This window comes from Hyperoodon ampullatus (genome assembly GCF_949752795.1).
Source record: "Hyperoodon ampullatus genome assembly, chromosome: 1".
NCBI classification, from domain to species: Eukaryota; Metazoa; Chordata; class Mammalia; order Artiodactyla; family Ziphiidae; genus Hyperoodon; species Hyperoodon ampullatus.
Genome location: NC_136914.1, coordinates 17,112,542 through 17,131,901, shown reverse-complemented (window position 1 = coordinate 17,131,901; position 19,360 = coordinate 17,112,542). Strand labels below are relative to the sequence as shown.

At 40.6% G+C, this 19,360-nt stretch overlaps 1 protein-coding gene across 1 annotated transcript in view; it reads left to right on the top strand.

The window, feature by feature from the left end:
• Positions 1–13,445, top strand: part of METAP1 (methionyl aminopeptidase 1) — a gene marked incomplete at its 5' end in the record, with an annotated part of 63,483 nt that extends 50,038 nt beyond the window's left edge. The window contains 4 exons of the mRNA XM_079706507.1: positions 845–976; positions 4,484–4,627; positions 9,544–9,609; positions 13,100–13,445. Of these exons, the coding sequence (XP_079562633.1) occupies positions 845–976; positions 4,484–4,627; positions 9,544–9,609; positions 13,100–13,263 (506 nt within the window). The 3' untranslated portion in view covers positions 13,264–13,445. The remainder of the gene's footprint in view (positions 1–844; positions 977–4,483; positions 4,628–9,543; positions 9,610–13,099) is intronic.
• Between the last annotated feature and the right edge of the window lie 5,915 nt (positions 13,446–19,360).

Below are 19,360 nucleotides of genomic sequence, written 5' to 3'. Positions count from 1 at the left end.
CAACTGTGATGCTGGCTGTGAATGGTAGTGGGGACTTGACCAACACTGTTTTTATATGAATTGTTTTTGCTTCAGTTAGAGTATCTGTTTATAAAGTTCCATAAGTTTTGAGGGGTCTGCCCAATGCTGTTTTTCATATATAAACCTTATTATTTTTATTACACACATAATGTGTGAGGTTTTTCAGGAACGTGAGTGTTGTGCTAGAGCCAACACACCTATATTGCGATATTTTAAATGGATTGAAAATTTATGGTTTAAGAATACTCATTTAATGTGCTCCGTAGGATACATTTAGTATAGTTTAGTGGTGTAGTGGTAATCTCTATTTTTAAACATGGGAATAGTCACAAATAAGTGAAAGGCAAATGAGTCTTTGAAAAATAAGTGTAGAATAGTGTAAATGTTTCTATTTATTGATGCACTAGGATGAGGAAAAAGTCGTTAAAGATAACGAATGAAAGCAGTATTTCCTGTTTAATGTCAAAATGTGGCAAAGTCCTTCACTTAATGTTCTTAACTTGGGTCATTGATCTTGGATGAATGTATCCGGGGATACATTTTTCTTCTGCCGTAAATGATCTAACCACTGCTGTAAGAGTATTAAAGCCCACCGTCTGGCTTGTGCTGCGAGACCACGGACCTGTTTTCCACAGTGAGTTCAGTTGCATTACAGACAAGAAGTGTCTCTTGGGCATTAAGTATGTATTCATTGGTGTCACTTGCGAATGCAGAAGTTATCTTTCTCATTAAGCTGCTTGATTCTGTCATGTTGGCGAAAGTTAACTTCAATTTTGAGATAAAAAAACAAGTGTGGTCTTTATGTTTGCACATTCTTTTGCAGTGGACATCACTCTTTATCGCAATGGTTATCATGGGGACCTGAATGAGACGTTTTTTGTTGGAGACGTGGATGAGGGAGCTCGGAAACTGGTTCAGACCACGTATGAGTGCCTGATGCAAGCCATTGATGCAGGTCAGGCTCAGTGCTGGGCACCCGCTGGAGCTACTGTATGGTGTGGGCCTTGAGTGACCTGTCAGTATCACTATGCTGTGCATGCCTCATCCCTCCCAGCTGTGCCTCTACCCTGCCTGAGTTAGCTTTGGGTTTGGCAGTAGTAGGTTTAAGGATGATTTGGGAATCCCTTGATGAGGATGGACTGGATTATTGCTTATTCCTTTGACTCTTCTATGATTTATCTTCCTTTTCTCTGGCTGATAAATGAGGAGGAATGCGTGGATACTTTTTTTTTAACATCTTTATTGCAATATAATTGCTTTACAATGTTGTATTAGTTCCTGCTGTAAAACAAAGTGAATCAGCTATACATATACATATATCCCCGTATCTCCTCCCTCTTGCGTCTCCCTCCCACCCCTCTAGGTGGTCACAAAGCACCGAGCTGATCTCCCTGTGCTATGCAGCTGCTTCCCACTAGCTATCTGTTTTACATTTGGTAGTGTATATATGTCCATGCCACTCTCTTACTTCGTCCCAGGTTCCCTTTCCCCCTCCCTGTGTCCTCAAGTCCATTCTCTATGTCTGCGTCTTTATTCCTGTCCTGCCCCTAGGTTCATCAGAACCATTTTTTTTTTAGATTCCATATATATGTGTTAACATACAGTATTTGTTTTTCTTTTTCTGACTTGTGGATAGTTCTCGAGTGCAGCTTTTCTCCTACTTTTTAATTATTTTGTGAAAGAGTACATTAGATTATAAGAGAAAAAAGTGATCTTCCTTTACGCTTGCCTCTCCTTTTTTTTTTTTAATCTCTCCAGAGGTGTCCACTTTTTAAAAAAAAAATAAATTTACTTATTTTTGGCTGCGTTGGGTCTTTGTTGCTGCACACAGGCTTTCTCTAGCTGCGGCGAGTGGGGTCTACTCTTCATTGCGGTGCGCGGGCTTCTCATTGTGGTGGCTTCTCTTGTTGTGGAGCACGGGCTCTAGGCACGCGGGCTCAGTAGTTGTGGCTTGCGGGCTGTAGAGCGCAGGCTCAGTAGTTGTGGCGCATGGGCTTAATTGCTCTGTGTCGTGGGATCTTCCCGGACCAGGGCTTGAACCCGTGTCCCCTGCATTGGCAGGTGGATTCTTAACCACTGCACCACAAGGGAAGTCCCCAGAGGTGTCCACTTTTAACATTTAGGTTTTTTTCTCTGCAGTACGTTAATACACATATAGGAACACACATAACTGTATGTATGTGTTTAGTTAGGTTAAATGGAATCATAAGATTTGCAATATTCTATAATTTGGTACTTTTCAACCAGTAATACCTTAGAGGTCTTTCCATATTAGAATACGTACGTACCTGCATGCATAGATCTCCATTCTTTTAATGGCTGTATATTATATTCCACAGTATAAAAGTTTCTACAACTATTCCCCTACTGGATTTTGGTGTTTTCCATATATCTTGCTATTGCAGTGAATAATATATTTGGGTAGAGGTGTATTTCTGTGGGATTTTTCTCACATACAACAGTTCATCCAGGTTTTTAAAAATTTATGCCATATCTTGTGAGGAAAGAGAAGGAGAGTCTTGTTGCAAATGTTAACAGACTATTACAAAGGACAGTTTGAGGGCAAATAACTTTTCAGTTAAAATCCACAGCATTTCAACCTTATTGTTCAGTGTGTTATCCACCCCCCACCCCCTGTTAAATAAATCTGATATATCATCAACAATGTATTGGACAGGACAGGGTTCTTAGGCAAACATATAGGATATGATGCAATTTTTACTCATTTAATGAAGTCAGGAATGAAAAATGAAAGCATGTGATTACTTTTTATATATCAATATGTGAGATATTCTTTTCCTTATTTTTCACTGTTGATTATACTTAAAAAACTTTGATATTCTCTGTGGTATTGTGAGATGAGGACTTTAATATTTAGTTTCTCATTTTGGAAGCTTTCGTTTTAAATCATTTTTAGGGTTTCTGTGTTCAATGTTTATGTCCCTTTTGCTTCTCTGTGAGTTGATTGAAATAACCAGACAGCTGGAATGTTGTTTTACAGTGACACAGGAATAAAAGTTGCTAAGAAACTACAAGAAACCAAAGTCTTCATTACAGTAGACAGGAAAGAATAGAAGTTGCTTCATCTCTGGAAAGTGCTATTAACACTTCTGTATGTATCATTCCTGCCTCTTGTTTTCCAGTAATTTGGCTGCCCACCCTGGTGCAGAGCATGAGAGAGCTGGACCAACTATGGAGTTAGCCTTCTAGAATAGGGCTTCTCAGTGTACATGCCAATGGCATTTTGAGTCTGATAATTCTTTGCTGTGGGAGCCTGTCCCGTGTACTGTAGGATGCTTAGCAGCATTCCTGGTCTCTACCCACTAGAGGCCGTTTGCACCACCACTCCTTGTTGTGACAACCAGAAATGTCTCCAGATATTACGAAGTGTACTTCCCTGGGACCAGAGTTCCCTCTGGCTTGAGAATTAGGGGACAAGTCTCCTCTCTCACCCTCCGTCCTTGTTGTTGGACAGTTTCTTGTGTGTTGTGCACCATGGTTAAAATTTTCCTTTCCTCCCTGCTCACTGGGGCTGATAGCACAGCTTGGATGGGAATGCAAGAAAATCATTATGCAAGTCCACATGTTCCTCAAAAATCATTAACCTCCCACCCCCCCAAAAAAGTCAAGCTGGAACATGTGGTTAAGAGCAAGTAAATGTTATGAAAATGATGCCTTGAGCCGTTCACCTGGAAATTTGATTGACTGGAGAGGATGTGTTGTGCCTGCGCCTCAGGTTGGAGATGAGAGAGGCACAGTAGGGGACTGTAGGGCGTGGGAGGACCCCCAGAGCCGTGGCTGGGTTCCCTAGGAGTCTCCATGCTAGGAGAGCTGTAGCAGCAATAAGAACCGCTTCTTTGGGTTTTTATTTAAACGGTGGTAAAAGTCATAAAGATTAGACAGGGCTGGAAGTATACAGTGAGAAGTACCTTTCTACATCCTACTCCTAAGACCTTCTGCAGAGGCAACTATGAATAATTTGAGAACCACTTTTATGGGGATAAAGAAGCCCAGGGGAAGTAATTCTTTGAGAAATTGACCAGACTAAAACTGTGAGGACAAGTCAAGTTCCTTTTTTGGACATTCCTTTTTCTCCTGATGCTCTTATCTCTTCTGCTCGCTTTAATGGAAAGCACGCTGACCTTAGGGAAGGCGAGGAAGAGAAGTGTGTGTTCCATTCTCTTGTTTATTCAGAGAGCAAGCGGTGCCTCTCCCAACCCCTTACCGCTGCACATGCCTTCTTCTTCTGCAGCAAAGGAGGAAACCCAGGTGCTGCTGGCTTGGATCTCAGCTTTGCCGTTTCCTGGCAGTATAGCCTCTTTGTGCTTCAGTTTCCTCATCTTGAAAGTCTCAGAATGTAGGTGTGTAAAGCCTTCAGAAAGGTTCCTGGCATAGACAGTGATTGCTTAGTAATTATTAGTTTTTCTTTCTCTTTGTCATGAGTCTTCTCTTTTCCTTTCAGTGAAACCTGGTGTTCGATACAGAGAATTGGGAAACATTATTCAGAAGCATGCCCAAGCAAATGGATTTTCAGTTGTTCGAAGCTATTGTGGGCATGGAATCCACAAGCTTTTTCATACGGCCCCCAATGTACCCCACTATGCCAGTAAGTACTGTCCAAAGATTTGGTATTTGCTAACTATTTATTCAACAAATATTTATTCAAACATTTAACAGGACCTACTATTTTGTATTTATTAGAGTAATCTATTAGCTGTTATAAATAGACCCCCCAAAATGTATACACAAGTTACATAACAGTCCACAGCATATGTGTTTGGTCACTCTGGGGTGGTGGGGTGGGACAGTTATTCTTTGACCCAGGCTCTCGTCACTTTCAACCTGTAGCTTTCAAGGTCACTTTGGGGGTTCCCCTCCTAGTCGTACAGATACTGGGGACGAGGGGAGAAGCATGGAGGGGTATGCTTGGGAGGTTTTAATGGGCTAGCCTGGACTTGGCATAAGTCACTTACATTTACTTTTCATTGGCAGGAATTCAGTCACATGGCTACACTAACTGAAAGGGAGGTGGGGAACTGTAATCCAGCTGAGTACTCGGGAAGAAAAGGAGACTAGTAATTTTGGTGACCAGCCAATACTCTCTGCCACATGTATTCTGATTCCTTAAATGAAATTGGTTCAGCTGGGTTTGATTTGAGTTCTCAGTACGTGTCAGCTACTGTATTCTTTGTTGGTATAGATGGGAATCGACAAAGTACCTTTTCTCGGGCTTCCCTGGTGGCGCAGTGGTTGAGAGTCTGCCTGCCGATGCAGGGGACGTGGGTTCGTGCCCCGGTCCGGGAAGATCCCACATGCCGTGGAGCGGCTGGGCCCGTGAGCCATGGCCGCTGAGCCTGCACGTCCGGAGCCTGTGCTCCGCAACGGGAGAGGCCACAACAATAAGAGGCTCGCGTACCGCAAAAAAAAAAAAAAAAAGTACCTTTTCTCAAATTGAGTGCTGTCTGATAGATTAACAAAGGAAGTTTTGGGCGATTAATGTCTTACAGAAACCTTTCTCTTGGAGAGTTAAGACATGCAGGGGTGAGTCTGTTATTTAGTGCTAGAAAGGAAAGCCGTCCACAATAAGTGACCTAAGAAGGAATTTAACAAATATATAGGAGCCACTGCTTCGTAGACACTTTCATGTACCTCCTTGTGCTTACGTTTTTCCTCATATGCACGATAGCAGGGAATGGTACCTACCCTAGAACTGTTACTAGGATTAAGTGAGATAATGCACGGTAACTTTTAGAGTGATGGTAATGATGATGGTGTGATATACATTATCTCATTTGATCATCACAACTCTATGAATAATTTCTTAGCCCTATTTTTTTTTTTTTTTTTTTTTTGCGGTACGCGGGCCTCTCACTGTTGTGGCCTCTCCCCTTGCGGAGCACAGGCTCCGGACGCGCAGGCTCAGCGGTCATGGGTCACGGGCCCAGCCGCTCCGCGGCATGTGGGATCTTCCCGGACTGGGGCATGAACCCGTGTCCCCTGCATCGGCAGGTGGACTCTCAACCACTGTGCCACCAGGGAAGCCCTCTTAGCCCTATTTTTAAGAAGCAGATTCTGTGTTTAGGGAAGTGATGTATTTATTCAAGTCCACACAAACTAGTAAATAAACGTCAGGTGTAGGATTGGTACCTAGGTTCTGTCTGGCTTTCTAGAGTCAGTCTTTCCCGTGCTGCCTAGGAAGGACTGAAGCAGTTTGGCGCTGGGTCTTGTGGGAGAAATAAAGATTGAGATTTTGGTTTGCTGGAGAGATGAGGAAGAGCATTCCAGGCGGTGGGGAAGCATAAATAGGTGCTTCAAGTTGAGACTGAACAGAGACAAGATAAGCTTGGGCTGAGAATTATGTGTTAAGGACTAGAAATGGGCAGTGCCAGATCGAGGATATTTGACTTCATTTTAGGCATTTGTGGAACATTTTTTGGCAGAAGAATGGCAAGGTGAAATTGCCATTTGGGGAAGAAAATTTAGCAGTGGTGTCTAGAATGTATTGCCAATGTGAGTTAGCCAGGCTTGTCAGCCTGATGCACAGTTGTCGTAATCCACATGTGAGGTGGTAAAATCTAAGACGTCAGTAGTTGTGAAGAGAAAGGGAAATGAGTGAGAAACGTCTCAACAGAAGCTAGAGAAGTCACTTAAGGCACAGCATTTGACATAAATCAATAAGCGTTTATTAGCAGACCACATAGTCCTTTTTATTTCAGCTGGAATTGTGCTTGAAATAAAAGCTAGCAATAGAAGATGGGTAGCCAACTTCATTCCTTCCTGGTAGGCCCTTTGATCACCTGATGTGCATTGCCTTTAACAGAATGGAAGTAGCTATTCTGATGTGTGCCACACGTATACGTGTGTGTGTTTTGTGTGTGGAACAAGAGTGTGCAAGGGAAGGAATGAAAAAGCACCCTTAACTTGCAGAGGTAACAAACTTAGGTTTAGGTATGGACTAGATAGAGACTTTTTGTCTATCTGTCTATGTCTATTAATTTTTATTGGAGTATAGTTGATTTACATTGTTGTGTTTCTGCTGTACAGCAAAGTGAATCAGTTATACATGTACATGTATCCACTCTCTTTTAGATTCTTTTCCCATATAGGCCATTACAGAGTATTGAGTAGAGTTCCCTGTGCTATTCAGTAGGCTCTTAGGAGTTACCTGTTTTATATCAATACACAGTAGTGTGCATATGTCATAAAGAGAGATTTTTTTTGAAGGAAATAGAATTTATGGGAGACGGAGATACGGGTCAGTGATGATGGTGTCAGCAAAATACCATACCACCCATACACAAGAGATGGCACTTGAGTTTCATGTTAAACTATTTAATTAGAAATCTGAAAAAAGAAACAAGGACCCAGGTATACTTCATTTCATCCAACTGATATGTTTTTGAAAAGTCAAGTGTTAATCGGGTTTAGATAAAACAAAATATGTGTGGTCCCTTTAGGGACGTGTTCAAGGAAGCTGCTGAGAGAGTCTCTGTACTGCAGGGGCCTTTTGAAATGTAAACGATCCCTGCTTTGGCTTGTAACTTCATATTCCTGAGCACCTGAGCACGGAACCAGGAAATTGTTGTGTAACAACAATTCCCTCCACCTCCTTCCGTGTAAGAGAAGTCCTTGTTGGATGAGAGTTTAGTGTGCTTCTTTGTCATTATGGTTCAGAAGTAAAGGTGATACTACCCTATCTTTAGAATATATATCACGGTAATTCTGGGAGCCAGACGGTAGAGCAGGTACACACTTCTGTAAAAACACTCAGCAGTAGTATCTGCTATAGTGTAGTCGCTAGACGATGTATGTTTGTTTGAGTGAGCCTTGTTGAGAAGCTGAAACTATGAGTCAAGGTTAGCTGGGAGTTGTAACTTCTACAACAATGAATCAATGGCAGAAACAGGAGTGGAACTTGGATTCTCTGTATTGCGCTGTCCAGTGGAAATATATATGAGGCACATAGGTAATACTAAGATTTCTAGTGGTCATGTTGAAAAAGTAAAAAGAGACAGATGGAGTTAATTTTATATTTTATTTAATCCATTACATTAGAAATATTAGCATTTCAGCATTTAATCAGTGTAAAGAAACATTGTGATATATTACATGCTTTTTTTGTCTTTGAAATCGGCATATTTTTTACATGTACATTCTGACTTGCTATTTTTCAAGTGCTTAGCTTCATGCACCCAGTTGCTGCCGTACTGGACAGCACAGCTATCAATTCCTTTATCCTTTTTTCTTTCCATGACGCCACACTCTCTTTGACATTTTCTGTTTGATATCCCCAAGGGAATATGACCAGTCTATATATGTAGTAAATTGAATGTCATTTGGAGGGAAAGTTCATGAAATTAGAAATAAAAAGTAAAGATTATTTTTGCCCCTCAGAGTTTTATAATAATTTAGAAACTCCTGATTTGGAATCTGTAGAATAAGTATATTTTGGCAATACCTAAGATAGCGGAAAGCAGCGTGATAGCTATTCACAAGGAAGGGCGTGCAGGAGTGCAAACGTGCCGGTGAGGTTAGACCATACCTATACAGGGCAGCTTGAGCAGGGTCTGCCTCCGTCGACACATGGGTTGCCATCCAGAAGAACCGCAGCCTTACGCAGAAAACCCCTGAAAGCCGGTGCTTTCGCCACCTGGTGGTCAGACAGCGCAAGTGCAGTCACCTGTTTACCGATGCTCTTATCAGTTCTTGGTTTTTATTGACAGTTGGAACTTTAAACTGGTTCTCCATTTTCGTCTGAGATTCTCTAAAAAGGCCTATCCCTGTTTAAAATTTTTGGCCTTCTTGGGGAGATGGCACGCCTGGGCACTGATAGTTGCGTTTCTCACAATGATCCTGAAAAATACTTTTGTATTGGTGAACTTGGGCAAAAAGTCTTTGGAGGGAGAAATGGAATTTTTGTTTCCAATAGAAAGGAATAATCGTGTCAGCATTAAAGAAAAGTAGGTTAGTGTGTGGGGCTTTGTTCCCCTCCGAAGATAAGACAATTTACAAAACTTAAAAAATGGTGCAGTTGTTTCTCTGGGCTGTGCCCCCATCTCCACCCGCATCCACACCCCTACACGCACCCAAGAGGTAGGAGGCTTCTGGTGGAATTCGAAATGTCGTCTTCTTTAAAGCGTCATACCTCCATGAGTGTGGCACTTTGCTTGGTTGCATGATTGCAATTCTAACCCTGCTATAACATAAATGGGGGCACTTTTCCTTTTATAGAAGTGATAACCACATCTGAGATCCAGCCTAGGGCATCTCTGTATTTTCCTAGAGAAGACGTAAACAAAATGAAATATGCCAAGGACAATATCTGCCCCGGAGTAGGTGGTTTTCAGTAAAATCCCTGTTTGTTGAATGATCTGCTTTAAGAAAGGGTAATCAGGAGGGGAGAAAGTCATTAATTTAAGAATCACTCATGGGAATATAAGTTGTGTACTTTTCCCAGGGAGCTGCTTAACAACATGCTGTAGGTTTTTTGCTGTGTTCTGAGGTTTTTTTCTTTAATTTCAGAAAATAAAGCAGTTGGAGTGATGAAGGCCGGCCACGTATTTACAATTGAGCCAATGATTTGTGAAGGTGAGGAAAAAGGGGTGCTGTAACATTCTTTAATTGAATTTTTCCTTACTTTTGGTTACTCATGATCAGATTAGTAGTCTGCTCCACTTTCTTTTTGCTTCATTTCCACTCCCCGTCCTGTCTCTAACTTGATTCAGTATCATGTTAGAGAACTGAAAATTGTAAGGGTTGGCAAGAAAGCAATACCTTCTCCACGGTAATTTGCCTGCTGTCAGTAGATGCTGAAGTACTTGAATCCTGGTCCCTTTTCATAAAGATCCTGTCAAAGGGTGCACTGTAATAATTAGGTGCCTCCCTGAAGCCTGTGTAGAAATTCTTGCTTGTCTTGATGGGTGTGAGGAAGAGGAGGAAAAAAGAAGTTAGAGCTATTTGGGGTTTTTTTTGTCTTTTAAATTAATTGATTAATTTTTATTTATTTATTTTTTGGCTGCATTGGGTCTTTGTTGCAGTGAGTGGGCTTCTGATTGCGGTGGCTTCTCTTGTTGCGGAGCATGGGCTCTAGGCATGCAGGCTCAGTAGTTGTGGCGCACGGGCTTAGTTGCTCTGCAGCATGTGGGATCTTCCTGGACCAGGGCTCGAACCCATGTCCCCTGCATTGGCAGGCAGATTCTTAACTACTGCGCCACCAGGGAAGTCTGAGCTATTCGTTTTGCGGCAGAGTTATATAATTTAATTCTCCACAACTTACGAGGTAGGTGCTATCCCCATTATACAGGAGAGCAAACTGATTTTTGAAGAGGTTAAGTAACTTGCCCAAAGTCACTTAGCTAGTTATGTGGCAGAATTTGTGGGACTCTAAACTCATGAGCCATTCTGCCGCTTGAGGGTCTGCACTCATATCGTCAGGTGGTGTCATACAACTACTGTGGAAAAAGCACAGCATAGATACGCTTAGCACTGGCAGTTTTATGACCTCACTGTTGTTGGTCACTCTGACAGGCACGTGGCAGTAATGGTTGGTGTCATGATTGGAGCCCCCCACTGAGGCTGTCAGGGTAATAACTGGGGCCTCCTTCATGAGGCCTTCACCTTTGCTTTCTGCCAGTTCTTTGCTGGGATTAGGGGATGCAGAGTGGGGCAACAGTAGTAGGGCTCTTGTGTCCTGGTCCCTGTGTTACAGGATGCATCCCCTTGGGATCCTTCCAGTCTTTTTTATAACCTAATCTTCGGAGTGTTATCCCATCACTTCTACCAGATTTTCTTCCTTAGAAGTGAGTCACTAAATCCAGCCCACACTCAAGGGGAGAGGACCACTGGAGGTGGTTTTGGAGGCTGCCTTCTTAACCTGGTCCTTCGTTCCCTTTTCTGTAAAATGGAAGTTACAATCTTTATCCTGCTGAATCCCCAGGGCTGCTGTAAGAATTAAGTGAGATGATTTGTAGTAACACAAAGTACCTTTAAAGGGCTGTACAAATGTAAGGTATTGTTTTGTCATTCCCTGGAATAAGAATAATGTTCATATGTAACCAGTTGCAAGAGCATTGAGTATATTAGCAGAGAAAGGCAAGACAGTGAGAGGAAAGTGTCATTTTGGTTACATACCTATTTCCATTAACTGGCACTTAGTTGGTGAGACATGAAGTGGTATTTCGGGAGTAAGCAAATAACACAGTGTTGAGCTGGTTCAGATAATCGTCAGATTATAACAAATATACTTCAGTGTAACTCAGCTAGGTTAAATCCCAGCTGCTTAGTGGAAAGTCTCTAATCCAAAGAAGAATTTGAATTTCCTTAGAATAGTAGTCTAATGTATTTAACTTGACATTAGTAAAGTATCTGTTTTAGCAGATGACGATAAAATTAAAGATGTATTTATGTCGGGCTTCCCTGGTGGTGCAGTGGTTGAGAATCCACCTGCCAATGCAGGGGACATGGGTTTGAGCCCTGCTCTGGGAAGATCCCACATGCTGTGGAGCAACTAAGCCCGTGCACCACAACTGCTGAGCCCACACACCACATCTGCTGAAGCCCGTATGCTCTAGAGCCCATGCTCCACAACAAGAGAGGCCACCGCAATGAGAAGCCCGCGCACCACAACAAAGAGTAGCCCCCGCTCGCCGCAACTAGAGAAAGCCCACGCACAGCAACGAAGACCCAATGCAGCCCCCAAATAAATAAATAAATAAAAATAAATTTATATAAAAAAAGGATGTATTATGTCTTAAATCTGTTTGTGAAAAGATCATTCGTTACATTGAGAAATATCTGTTTACTCATCTTTAGATGGTTGACAAAGCATGAGTTAACTTTGTTTAAGCTACCTCATATTTTCTTTTTAGACTGGGGTTTAATATTGCAAAAGTAGGTTACTTCACTGCAGACTTTGTACTCTGGGATGTGTCTGAGGCAGTAAGACCTAATCTTTGGTAACGATTACTCAAAATGGGAATTCCCTGGCGGTCCAGTGGTTAGGACTCGGCGCTTTCACTGCCATGGGCCTGGGTTCCATCCCTGGTCAGGGAACTAAGGTCCTACAAGCTGTGAGGTGTGGGCCCCCCATCCCCAAGGCAAAAAAGATTATTCAGAATGAAGAATATTGATTTTTTTTTTTACATCTAATTTGGAGATAAGAAAGTCTCTGCAAACACATTTTTATAGCAGTATCTGGAATTGCAGAACCTTGTCATTCCGCTGTCGCCTCTCCTCCCCTGCCCCACTCCTCCCCCCATTCTCTTTTTCCTGTATCGTCTCCCAGCTTTTTTCATTGTCCCTTCATTTCCTTTCTAACCCTCTCTCTAACCCATTCTCCCTCATCATAAATTTTTTTTTTTTTGGCCACGCTGCACAGCTTGAGGATCTCAGTTCCTCGACCAGGGATTGAACCTGGGCCACAACAGTGAAAGCCTGGAATCCTAACCACCGGGCCACCGGGGAACTCCCAATAATTTTTAAATTTTCTCACCAATCTCTCTTTTTCTCTGCCCTCTTTCTGCCCTCTTTCGGGGTGTGGCCTATAAAAATTTCACAGTATAATCTGTTCTCACCATCTTTGTGCCTGCCATTTAAAAATTATATCAAGAATTAAATGCTATAATAAAAGTATAAGAAGCTACTCTATTTCCTTCACAATATACATCGGCTATAGTTCAGTCAGATTCCAAAGTTATACCAGGAGAGAGCTAAATTCATTAATTCAGTTTCTTATTTGTCGTTCTGTGATGAGTGGTTATCAGTTACGTTTCTGAAAATGAAACTGAGTGCCTTTATTTTGGAAATACCAGCTTGATTTAATATTTGGGAAGCATACAAAATGTGAAGTTTTAAAATTTAAACATTATTATTACTTCGTTGGACTACAGACCAAAATGAAATTGAAAAGGCTGTAGCTTAAACAGTTGAAGTGTAAATAGGAATCTTAATAGTGAATTTTAAAATTAGTTTTCTGAGATATCCAAGGATATAGGAGTACAGACCAGTACACTTGCCTAGAGAGTTTATTAAGAAAACAAGCTGAGTGATAGAATTAAGAACTGGTGTTTGTTTGTTTAAGGCGGATGGCAGGATGAAACCTGGCCGGATGGCTGGACAGCAGTGACGAGAGATGGGAAACGGTCTGCCCAGTTCGAGCACACCCTGCTGGTCACGGACACTGGCTGCGAAATCCTAACCCGGCGACTCGATAGCGCGCGGCCTCACTTCATGTCCCAATTTTAATTTCTCCCGAGATGGCGCATCTCAGTGATACCTTCTGGCTGTACTCTGCATTTTATTGAGAGTACAGGATGGAAGAGGAAATTTTTTATAACTTGTTTTGTTTCGACTATAGATAAGGAAGGACTACAGCATTTGATGTGTGTCCTCAAGAACTTGTCTTGGGTCTGAAAAAGCCAAGAAGAATAAAGGACGCTTTCTCAACTCCTTTCAATGCTCCCCCTCCCCACACAAAAAAATCTCTGCACCCCTGTTTTCTCATTTGCCCTTTGAGCACTTTTACTTAAACCTGCTTCTGGTTGCTTTTATCACTGCCACAACCGGGCCGTCAGAGCCACCTGCTTTCCAGGTGAATGTTGGAGATGAGAATCCCTGAAACTTTAGCAACATATTTTGTTCCCGATTTTTTTTTAATTATATATGTATGGAAATATATATGTATACATTTTAAATTCCATATATGTAATTACCAAACACTATGTGACCTGGGGTTTGTGTTGATTCTGACAGGGTTCTATGCTGTCGTAAATGGACCCATCATTTGCAGTGATTTAATTCCCAGCTGGGAATTGGCCTCCCTCCTCCCCTGCTAATTTACCCTCGTAATTGTGTGTAAGGAAGCACTCGGTCAGTGAGACTTTCCAGTGTGGACTCTGTGTGCGTGAATGGCTATGGCAAAATTCACTTTGGAAAAAGATGATCAGGTTTTAAAAAATCTGGTTTATGGCAAAAATAGCCACGCTCCAAGCGGAAGCTGGCTGTTGCAGAGAAGGGGATTTTTGTGATACGTTGCTATTTCAGACCTCTGTTTGGTCATAATGGTAGGAAAAACACTCCCTTCCCCGCTCTCTCTTATTTCAAAGGCATACCTTGGAGATATTCAGAGAAGGGTGGAGGCTGCACTGTGGAGGCTGATGGGGAAAGACAGTTCTGAAATCTCTCCAGCAGTGAGCAGAGTCTGGAAGTTCTAATGTTTAATAAACCTGGTGGGGATGAGAAAGGAACTCCTTTGAAATTGGAGTGTCGCCTTGCAGGGATGCAGCTGTCCTTGGTGTGCTACCACAATTCTCCTTTATGTAGTTGGGAACCTCATTAGAAATGACCTCAGCTGCCCAACACCTGTGTTCCTTTCAGTAGTTCAGTCCAAATGGGAGTGCATCCAGTGAAGACATATCAGATCAAAGTCATTGTCATTAGAGTGTACTTGATTACTAGGTATCTGGTAAGTTTATTCTAAGATAATTTGATACCACTGACATGTTACATTTGTATGAGAACATCTTTCCCAGAGTGCCTCAGACCTTTATTGCTTTAAAGGAATTATGATAATGTTTTCATTACTTTTATTATTTTAATGATTTAGTAAAGTGGCTGAATCTGGTATGTGTGTGAAGTTTTTTATCAAACTGTAATATTTGTGAATGGAATGCCTTGCAATATGAATGTTAATATAATGTGTAAAGGGAGATTAAAAAGTTTGAATGACTATCCCACCATGTAGTCATTAACTTTGCTGCATTTGTTGGGGATTTCAGAAGGAAGTGGTGGGAATGGGGAGGCTAATTTCATAATCTAAAATAAAATTTGAGTAAAAATACTTTTTTAAGTTGAATGTCTATATACAAATTCCAGTACTGTGTTTAGTTCAGCAGTCTACCAGCAGTATCTGAGATGCAACCATATTTCTGAGATAGTTTAAGGCGGAGATTGCTGCATATGTAAGGCAGCATTTTATGTAGTGATAGTGGAATTAACAGTGTGGGCTTACTCAGTGTCTACTATTAGAAAATAAGCTCAAGGAAAAAAAGTCTTGGTGGGTAGTTTTTTTTTGTTGTTGCTGTTAAAAGATAAACACCACACTGGTGATGGTGCTTTTCTCGGTTTGGGAGATTTTAAAACAATATGTCCTCTAGTCTAATTGTATATGTCTGATTACAAATGTTTGTTTACCAGGTTTAGATGAGAAAACATCTAGGGTAGTTTCATCATTCTGGCAACTTCTCAAAAATGTCAGTGTGTTAACTTTTTATTTTTTGTATTAACTTTAAAATAATCCTTTTTTTCCCCTGACAGTCCTTCATCCCCCTTGGAATTATAATTTAGAGGGGAAAGGTGTTTGCCTTTTATTTTCATTTTATGTCTTTTGCTGGTAAAATGTATAAAGGTACATTAGAACCCGTTCACCAACACCTTTATATTACTTGCCATCCACATGCCTAAATGAACAGGAAGAGGGTGTTTACGAATTTGCCATCTTAGCTTGATTCCTCAGTTTGTCCTGTCACCACTTCTGGCTTTTCATTGAGTTTGGTTCAGTTTGAGAGTGGGATGCTCCAGTTTGCTAAAGCTCCCAAATGCACCCTCCTCGTATCTGTAAGCTATTTCTGTCCTACCCACCCACCCGCCGTTTTTTTGTTTTGTTTTTTTTTTTTACTTCCAACTTTTAATTTTGAAAATTTCAGATTTACAGAAAAGTTGATGGTACAGTGAAATAACCATATATCCTTTCCCTGTATTCAGCAATTGTTATTGCGTCACATCTCTCTACATAAAAAGCATTTTTCTTTTGAGAGAAATGGCATTGTTGTACTTCACCTGCTACTGTTGCAGTGTGTCTCTCTTAAAACATAAGGACATTTCCTACACAATCATAATACTCTTGTCACACCCAAGGAATTGAATATTCATAGAGTTATCTAATGTATAGTACACATTCAAACCTGAGGCTCAGTTTCCCCCCAAGTGTACTTTAAAGCGTTTGTCTTGTTTAAAATGCAGAATCCAAACCCATGGCATTTGGTTGTCATCTGTAGGTTTTTTTTTTTTAACTCTAGAACAATCCTTCCACGTTTTTTTTATCTTTTATGAAACTGACTTGAAAAAGCAGGCCAGTTAGCTTCTGTGCTTCCCCGATTGTTCCTCATGAGTAGGTTCAGGATAAATGTTTTGGCAGAAGACTCCATAGATGGCATGTGGTGTGTCCCATTCATCGCATCGCATCGCATCACATCACAAGGCACATACTGTCATTGTCACATTATTGCCAATATATGTTTGCTCACTAGGTTTCTTTCAGATGTTCTATTTTAAGATCCCTTTCTTAAGCAAATAATTTGGGAGGAGATACTTGGAGACCATTTGGATATCCTGTTCACTTAATGATTTTAGCATTCATTAATAATCCTTGCCAGAATCCATTATTTTGTTACATTGGTGGCTGCAAATTGGGACTTTCTAAATCAAGCATTCTGTCTGCATTTATTGGCTGGCACTCTTTTACTAAGAAGCACTTTTTTGAGTATCAGTGTGGGCTCATTGTTTTTAAAAATTCAATTAATTACTCTGGTCTGTACTTGGCCAGTGGAAGCACCTTTAAGCTTATTTATGGGTCATTTTGTTCTGTGCCTATTAGTCTTTGAGCACATTCTTGCTTTTTGCCATATCAAGATGTTCTAGATTTATCATACACTTTTCCTGCCCCAGCCTGGGAATTGGCTACTTCTCCAAGGAGCCCTAGTTTCTTTTCATGGGGAATGGTATTTGGAAATCAAGATCTGGGTGCTGCTGGGGTGTCATTGCTCCTAGGGCCGTTCAGGGAACAGAGCCAGCAAATGCATTTTTTATAAATCATGAATTCATTCTGATACTTTGATTTCAAATTTAACACTAATCTTCCTCACCCCTCCCTGTTCCATATTTGTATCTTCCTTCTCCCATGGTGAGAACTTTGGTTCTGAACAACATTAATATTTACTGATTTGCTTGATTCTACATGACGTGTAAAATTATTTTAGAATTACTATACCAAAATCACTACCAAAAATTTAAGTGTAAAAGTTGTGATTGTTCTTATTCTTGGAACATATTTCACTAAGGGGGTACAGAGTATTGGTTTAAAAGCTATTTGAAGTAATTAATTTTGATCCTGCAGTATTCTAAATTTCATAAACCAGGAAGTTACTTTTCAACAGTAAATGCAGTGAATCTTGGGGGCAAAGCATGCTATACAGGTGAGGAAGATGTTTTAGCGGTCTGGGAGTTAGAAATACTGGAATCAATTGAGATAGTGTGATGTGATTCTGTCTACATTTGATGGTGTGTGGCTTCTACCAAGTTCTCTAGCTACCAGAGGAGCAAATTATACCACTTGTAATGTGGATGTGTAGCCTATTTTCAGTATAGAGTAGGAAAAAACATCTGGACGTTGTTTTAGGAACAGATTGTTTCACAACATAGGCTGCATTATGCTGATATTCTAAAAGTTATTAATGTTTTGCTTCATTTAAAAAATGAACATCTAAAGAAAGGCAGCACAGGTTCCATGCATCGAAATTCTGTGGTCCCACTGTGTTTGAACTCACAAGCAGCCTTTGGTGGCAGCCTCCTTCCTTACCTCTTTTTCCTTTTGGTGCTAAGTATGAAAAAGAAAAACAGTGGTTTGCATTTGGTTATTTTGCAAAAAAAAAAAAAAAGCCAGGTGGCCTTGGCTACCTGTTACCTGCTGCTTTTCATTTTGGGGACTGTGGTGAGCAACAACAGAACTGTCTGTATATGGTAATTCTGTGATTACATTAAAACGTGTCAACACTGGTTTATCTCACTAAAGTGTGCCCAAAAGTCAATATGCAGAGCATTCAAGAAGGGCTTCCTGGAAAGATTTTCACTTACCACTGATGTTTGTTGGAGTTCGAAGTATTTTAATAATTTTTCTTGTGAATGTCCAGCCTTTTTACTATTGCGAAGCTTTTAGTAGAATAATTGCTTCCATCTCCTGGGTGCTTGTCCCTTTTACTATTACTCCAGCCTCCTCATTCAACTCCCAACAACAAACACATGCCAAACTTGTAGGCACATTTGCACTGTGGTGTCATGAGACGATCACGAGATCAACAATCAGGACACTAGGGCTCTGAGTTCTTTGATTTTTTAAACTAGTTGAATGGCTTGGACAAATCACCGTATTTTTCTATGGAGGTATCCTATTTGTGTAATGACGCCACAACTTATCAACTGTTTTATTCTAAATATAATGTGACTATAAAGCGAATTTGCTTTATTTCAGTACTTGGGTCAGACATCAACAGAAAATTCAGAATAGAATTTTTCAAACTTTACCAGTAAATCTGAGCCCTGGGTGATTCTGAGAAAACAAAATAGCCAAGGATAAGAACTTTTAGTATTAAGATGTAGATTTAAGAAAGAGAACAACAGGTATTTTAAAGCAAATTTCCACTGTTTTATCTTGTTTAACATATCTAGATATTTTTGGTAGTCAGGAATATTTCAGTCCATGTCTAAACTCTGGGTAGTTCTGTGGTGGATTAGCGCTCCTTTCCTGAAGGGAGCATGTTACATATTACCTCTTAATGAATTCTGTTATGATGTCCAGTTTGATAAAAATCAATCTGCTTAAAAGCCCATCCTACTTGCTCCGTTCCTATAAAGTTCCACCAAAAGAAGTTTGTATAATGGAGGACTTTGTACGTACCGGTTCACTGTGCTGGTTTACTTCCTAGTTGTTTCTTTAAAGATATGACTTCCTTGGTATAGTTCTATGTACTTATTATCTAAGTAACTGTTTAAATATACTTAATGTTTTCCAAATGTGTTTTCTGTCTGTTTTTTCTACAGGGTATTTGCTGACAGAGAATCTGATCTTGCATGTTAATTGAAACAAAATTGGCTGAGTGCAAAGTTGGTTTTTTCCTGGGTCACAAGGTATCTCTAGGCCCAAAGAACTGTCAGTTGCTTTAGGACTTTGATCATCAACCTACTTGGGAGATTGGTAGCCATGCAGAAAATGTTCTGAAGCATCTGTGCATGTAAAAATATGTTCCCTCTTTCCCAGATCAACGAAACATTTTGAGAATCATGAGCTATATTTAATTTTGCTTTGAAGTGAGATAAATGGAAGTAGCATCGTGTTTATCTTTTGGAGCTGTTTTTGTTTAAGCTGTATACACATTAACTGGCTCCACTGTAACAAAGTTTGGATATAATGCAGTTTTTTCCCTCATCTCAATAACCTCATCATTCCACAGGTTCTACCTTATGTTAGTTCTCTGTGCATGTAATAAAGAACTCATTCCAAGTCAGACAT